The 7,313-nt window shown below is 40.1% G+C and overlaps 1 protein-coding gene across 1 annotated transcript in view; it reads right to left on the reverse strand.

Moving 5' to 3' along the window:
- The window catches only part of LOC104541967 (leucine-rich repeat-containing protein 7-like), a 38,607-nt gene extending 34,680 nt beyond the window's left edge, over window positions 1-3,927 (reverse strand). Inside the window, exon 1 of the mRNA XM_010186136.1 lies at window positions 3,739-3,927. Within this exon, the coding sequence (XP_010184438.1) occupies window positions 3,739-3,927 (189 nt within the window). The remainder of the gene's footprint in view (window positions 1-3,738) is intronic.
- Window positions 3,928-7,313: the final 3,386 nt, after the last annotated feature.

The following is a 7,313-nucleotide window of genomic DNA, read 5'->3' on the forward strand; positions in this document are numbered from 1 at the left end:
CAGAAATGAGCTGTCAAAAACTGCACGTTCATTACAATCAACGTTTTGTAAGCGCATGTTATTTCACATGTGTTGTATGAATGGAATTTTTTTTGTGGCTTGTGGTAAATTACACCATCTGATTTTATAATTTAATTACCTGATAGATTTTTGAAATATTTTGACTGCACACAGAAAAAATTTGCTATCTTAAAGAAACAACATGCTTTGACATTATCAAAATGAAATGTTCTTTAAATTGCCCTCAAAATTCAGGACTTGGTTCTAATATTTAATTCAAATTCAAACTTTATAAAACATTAGAATTTTCAGTGCAAAACCAAAACCTCCTTTCAACCTGAAGCAATCAATAAATGTCAGTGAAAACACCTATTTAACATGGCCGCTTTCCTCAAGAAACACCACTATCTCCTCCAACACGTCAAAATTAATACAACGACCATAGTGAGAGAAAACAGTCTTGAGAAATTATTTCACGTTTAGGTACATTGCATTGCAAGGTCAGAGGTGGAAAAATTAACAGAACAGGGATATTTAAATTAACAGGGGAAATTAAGAGTAAGGGGTCCTTCAAATCTCAGGGCTGTGGCTACACCAGATCTGGTCTCTCTCAGATTTTCATATCAGAATAAATTCAATATAGCAGTCTACAGGCTGCTTGTGCGTGCAAAGTGATTTGATTGCCCAGGCGAAAAAAACTCAGCCCAGTATCCAGACAAGAAAATTAACACAGAAATGGTGTGCAAATGCCAACCTAGTACCTCACTTGAAATGGATTTTAGATCATTTTGAAACTGTACTTTTCTACTGTAACTTTCTTTCTATTACTATCCTTTAGAAAAACCCTACTTTTCCTTCAACAGAATCTATTCTCAGCAAACTGATAGAGAATCCCATGAATAAAAAATGCTCAGAATGAGAAGCACCACACCACAATTCCTACTGATTGGCACCAAATACAAAAGCGCTGTTTTACTGAAAGAAACTTTCCAAAATGCCTTGGTATTGACAGATTTTTCAGCTTTTCTCTTACATGAAATGCATTTATAGGAACAGCCTGTACCATACACCCCTGGAAGCTGGGTTACCCGTTTCTGCATGCAGACAGGGTTAATAAAGGGAAATATCTCTCCAGAGAATGAGCAATTCCTCTGCAATGCATCTGAGAGCACCTCTATTCTCTGTTTTAGGAAAGCACACCATTTTTGGACAAGACAGTGCTGTAATTAATAGCTCCAGGGTTTGCTCATGACATTCCTAGTGTGAGAACAGCTGTGGATCACAGGGATCCTGCAGAGCGCTGGTACACACACAAACCATACTGTGCTGCTGCACCTGGAAAATGAAATTCCCAGTGCACGTTCCCAGCCATTCCCAGCAGAATTCCTATTTTCAAAGCCAAGGAAGGCTTGGCCTGAAAGTCTTGGCAGTGTCTGAGCAGACACAAGGATCTGAACTGATGAATGAAGAAGTGTAACACAAAATACTCCCTCTGGAGTAATTTTATGAGGTACTGTCATATCAGAAATAATGTAAGAGTGTGAATACAGGTATATGGGCCCAAAATTGTCTGCTTTTTTTACCCACTGGATTTTCAAAAGGTGTCTTTCTCCATTTCTAGTGCTTTATGGCCTTGCCACCACGATTTTGTTGTAATCATCATCCTGTACATCCGTGCACTACTTTTATTTCTTTCAGACAGGAAACCAAGCGGTACCAATAGTGCTGTGATTTGAGTTACATTATTCTGCATATCTCAGGTTCATGACAGCACTGCAACATAGGTTGTAGGCCAGAGAGAAACAGGAAATTTCCACTTTTTCCATAGGCGTAACTGTGAAATAGATTGGCTAACTTATTGGGGAATTTGAAGTCAGGATTACAAAGAACTAACACTGCCAAGGTCGGCAGGACAGAAACATCATTTCTTATTGGCAGATTTAGAAAAAGGATTCAATGCCTTTAATGGAAACTTATATAGCAAATGCAGAAGAAAAATACAGTTAATTTAAATAGTTAATTTAAAATATAGTCAATATATATTAGTTTATACAGTTAATTTAAAATAAAGATAATATATAATAGTTTATACTGTTAATTTAAAATATAGTTAGTTTATAATAACTAACTAAGCTATACATTAGTGATCACCTCAACACCATTTATATATTGGTTGTATTGTTTATTCTCAGAGAGAAAATTAAGCGTTAAGGCATAGCCTCTAAGTTCAGCAGCACATTTAGCATCACTGGTATCTATATCACCAACATGTGAGATGGTGAAACACAGCGGTGGCTACTTCTAGAATTTGTTGATGGAGACAGAGAGGCTTTTCCCGAGTCATTAACAATTAAACTAATGTTGTCCATGTCAGATTAGTCCAGATTTGACTTTATAAGGGAAAGCTGCTGGGGAGAATTTTAATTTCGTTCACGTTGTTCAGGATACAGATTGCCAGTGACTCCACCTTCACCAAAACCAATATTCTTTTTTAGTAAACACCGTTTCATTTGACCCATACAAACAGGGACTCCAAAAATCCCCAGCTAAATTAGACACTTCAGATATTCTTCAGTATGATTCTTCAGCAGCATAATCAAAAAATACAAGGTTAACTCTCTATTATTATTATTAGACAAATAGTCCTGAAGGCATTCATTAGCAGTAAAACAGCCTCCAGCCCAATCCATTTCATATTCATGGGGATGGAAAATACACCTGGTTCTCTGCTGCCCGTTCCAGCGGCAGGCGAGATAAGGCCGCTCTCATATCATTTTCCTGTGACACTTCACAGATTGCAGCTACCCTGCCTCACCATCCGTGAAGGATTTCCTGACGGAGCGAGCAGTCTCAAGCAATGAACCATCAGATCCGAATAAAGGAACCCCATGTAATGGAAAAAGTACGTTTTCTACATTTGTAAATAGAATTTATATAAAGTCTATGCAGCATAAGTGAGAAATGTGTTGAGATGATGAAGAATGGATTACAGTGGAAAAATGTTTAATTAAAGACTTGTAAGCATCTTTCATTATTGTTGAGAAAAATTCAATTAAGGAACGGATTACATGACTTCATGCTTCATTATGTAGCTAGCACCTACTATTAATTGGTTTTTCCACTACCTTGCACTCTTTTGTTTCCAGAACACTTAAGTTACAGTAACTTTTAATTTCTTACAGTCAACATTAATCAACAGAAGAAGAGATTTAACGAAGGAAGGGTACACAGGAAGGATAACTGAAGTAATCTCACTGCAGACCTCATTTGCAGTTATACAAACTTTAGTCAGGTACCGGTATTTCTCCCACCAGGATAAATGGTTCATCCTGACTACGAGTTGCCTTTGGAAAGCAGTGCTATGCAGGATCCAGAGGTGAAATCATCCACCCCATAATATTAATGTAGTCCTGGTCAGGGCAGCAAATACAACATTAATTACTTGTTGCGCAATGACTCCTTTTGAACAACTCTTAAAGTCCCAACTTAAGACTTCATGGCCCCCTAACCCCTGTTCTTGTGCTGTGAAGCACAAAGTGGGCGGCCCTACTCCTCCCCACACAGCATCATCTGCAAGAACAGGGGCTCAGCTGTTTGGGATCTTCAAAGGGGAGAAAAATATCTGTAAAAATGTAAATGCAGTCAAGAGCAAGCCCTGTTTCAGCGTTGGAGTACATGTTGAATACACATTTAATAACGCAACGTTGACAGCTGTACCACCGGCACACCAGCGATTACCTTAGGTAGCTCCTCAATCTGATTGGCATCGAGGTAAAGCTCCTCCAATGTCCGCTCAAAGTTAAACACCTCCTTTGGCACCTGCTGTAGGCCACAGTGGGAATAATCCAACACCGAGACGATTTCTTCTTCGCCACGAAAACACCGGCAGGGCACCAAGCGGCCGATAATTTTCCTTTTGGTTGTCATCTCCAAGCAGCATACTAAAGAGAAAGAGGAAAAACAGCTTTCTGAATCTATGAATATTTTGGGAACTATTTCTTAAGAATTACTATCAAGATTGCAGTCCATTAAATACAGTTTCCCCTGAGGGATATCAGTAGACTGCATTCTGCATTTCTTATTCCACTTTTCTATAACACATGCAAAAATGACATTTTAACCACAAAAAGCAATCCCAATGCGTCATCCGTGCCCCTACACCAGGACAGAAGAAAACCACGCCCAAGCCCATCCACAAGTGTTTTGCTTCCCTTAACAACAATGAGCGGCTGCATAAATCCCATGCGGATGAACACATCCTCAGCCAAAGCACACAGTGAGGAGATCTGCAGATCCTCCTGGCACACAGCTTGCACAAGCACCTCTACTCGTGTGAGTAACAGTTCACACAAATGTATCTTTCTGTTTATAGTGGAATAAAAATACTTGAACTCACTACTCTTGAATTGAGAGACCACTCAGTATGCAGGTTTTATACATGTCAAGGAGTCTCTAAAACTGGAATAGGTATTGACATTTTCAGAAGTTATTTTAACCTGATTATAGAAAAAATCAGGCTGTTCTGAAACACATTTCCACAAAGCCGAGAAGGACTAAATCTTCAACTCCCATTTTCTAAACTACTTGCAAGGTTTTGAGTTACATTTATGAAAAAAAAAACCACATAAAATTAGGCCAACTAAAGCAAAATAAAGCTCATTAGGAGTGGGTTTCACAGGATGCCAGTGAAAATGCAACTGTATATTCACACTAAATATCAGCAGAGAATTCATATCGCTTAAGCAATTTACCGTTATTTGTAAGATGTGTAAGATTAAAAAAAATAATTTAATTGGTTAGATAACGCTCCATTCATTGCTCACTGTGACTTTTTCATCATGTAATACACTGATATTTTGGAGAGAAATACAATACTCAAATGTTTTACTTCCTTGTTTAAATTTTATTGGTACCTAATCTGCCTCTAGTGAGCACACAAAGGCTGTCAGAACAAACACTGTTTTTTCATGTTCATGTTCTCAAGAAGACCGAAATGTTAAAAGGGACTCGAGTGAAACCAGAGCGCAGTGGTTGTTCTGTGGGCTCTTTCTGGCTCACAGGTAAAGCTTAAACCAGAGGAAGGAGTATTGTAGTTTCATAATTCAGCTTGACCAGATGCCACATTTGTAGGTGCAACATAAAAACTGTATCTTAATTACAATCAGCAGATGCAATGAAAACATCTGCGTAATACAGTGTACAGAAGTAATGTAAAATGTAAAAATAGAGCTTACAGATATGAAATAAAGAAGCAATTCACTTACAAGCTAATAAATCAGAAAACTTACAAGTTCTATTTCAGTTTAACAGTATAGTCCACTGCAGGGACATAAACATCCAAACAGCTGAAGTTTAAGGTTGCCACATGCCACTGGTGCTGCCTGGCTGGGGATGCCCAGTGGAGGTGGCCTGGCCCGTCCTGTTCATCCCTCTTGAAGGAGCAGCCCTGTCCCCAGCTAGGTGACAGGAAATGGCCTCAGGTTGTGCCAGGGGAAGGTTAGATTGGAGATGAGGGAAAATTTCTTCACTGAAAGGGTTGTCAGGCACTGGAAGGGGCTGTCCAGGGCAGTGGTGGAGTCCCCATCCCTGGAGGGGTTCACAAAAGCACATGGATGTGGCACTTGGGGACATGGTTGGTGGCCATGGTGGGGTAGGGTTGATGGTTGGACTGAATGAACTTAGAGGGCTTTTCCAACCTCTATGATTCTAAGGAGCCTCCCAACGCAGGCAGCACCGTACCACAGCACAGAGCCACCATTTTAGGGCTGCTGCCAGCTCCAGCACCTCCATCCTCCCCTCCAGCCTCAACCTCCGGCTCTCCCAGCATGGACAAAGTCTCACTCCTTCTCCTTCTGCATATGGGCATTATGGAGCCTTCCTGTTACAAACCAAAAGGATTTTGGGGTGTTATGCCACAGGATGGGACTGTCTAATGCAGAAATGAGTATTCCTCAACAAAATCCACGTGAGGGTAATTCTGCTTTTCCATCGCCCTGAAGAACTCCTCACCCTTGACTTCCCACATTGACCATTTGCAGCCAGCCTCTCACCAGCGTCCATCCAGAGCACGAGGAGGTGCTCTGGGAACTCACGTGTTTCCCAAATCCCACTGACAGCTGCTGGCACACAGCTTCGGTTGATGGTTGGAGTTGATGATCTTACAGAGCTTTTCCCACTTTAATGATCTGTGATGTCCCTGCTGGAAACAAACTGGCCCCAGGGAAGGCAGCACAAACACACGGCCTCCCAGTGCCTTCACCCCACCAGCCAAGCCCAGGTTAGAGAAGGGCTGTGTCCCCACCACTGCCACCAACCTGCGCTGCAGCCGTAGCTCCAGAAACTTCCCCCACGGCTCACATAAGCATATGAGATCCAAGCAGACAAAAACCATAAAAGCACTGGTTGCAGAGTACGCATTTCACAAGAGAAATGAAATTAGCTATTGAGCTGCACAGCTGCCTTGTATTCAAGCACAGGCAGCAGCATTTGCAACTGCATATTTCAAACCTCGACACAATAAAAATAAATGCCCTTGGAATATCAAATTATTTGTAGCTTTTCAAGCTATTTGAAGGTAATGAACAATTGAGCAGTGACATGTGCTTCAAAAACTGCTCAGAAGAACACTCTTCCCATAGGCATTACAAAGCACTTAGTTCTGTGCTGTTCTCCTGTAACGTAAGCATAGGCATAAAACAAATCCCGGGTTTCATTTTAATAGAAACTCAGAACAATAATGGTACAATACAACAGCTAGAAAGTGAACAAACACTGAAGTGATAGAACTGCACTAAAAACAGCAATTACAACTGCAAAAACATTTTAAAAAAATAGTTTCGTTTGCTCCTGTAAACAAAGGCGTTTCCACTATTGCAGTTCATCAAATCATCTATAACTTCTTGTTTAATAGAAAATTGCTTTAAAAAATAGAAGGAAAACAATGCAGAAGATAAACAAGTGATTTAATTACTTTGACTTCCTCAAAAGCTATGGTAAGACCCAATTGCCATGATAAATTCGGTTGATGGGATTAATCAGTTATCTACTGGAACTGTCCTCTTTGGGAAAAGTAAAAAACAAAACCAATCCTGAACGTAATTTGGATAGATGGGCAATCTGTATTTACAAAAAAATCAATACTGGAATAAGAAAGGTACTTCAACCTGAATTAGAGTGCATTGCTAAGATTTTGTAAGAAAAATTACTATGAAGTAACTCCACTCCAGAAACGGCTGCTTATAGAATATCGGCTGCAAGAATGGTCATGGGGAAGTATGAATTTAAATGTATCACAGAATCACAGAACGTTAGGG

This window comes from Mesitornis unicolor, unplaced genomic scaffold (assembly GCF_000695765.1).
Source record: "Mesitornis unicolor isolate BGI_N332 unplaced genomic scaffold, ASM69576v1 scaffold40446, whole genome shotgun sequence".
NCBI classification, from domain to species: domain Eukaryota; kingdom Metazoa; phylum Chordata; class Aves; order Mesitornithiformes; family Mesitornithidae; genus Mesitornis; species Mesitornis unicolor.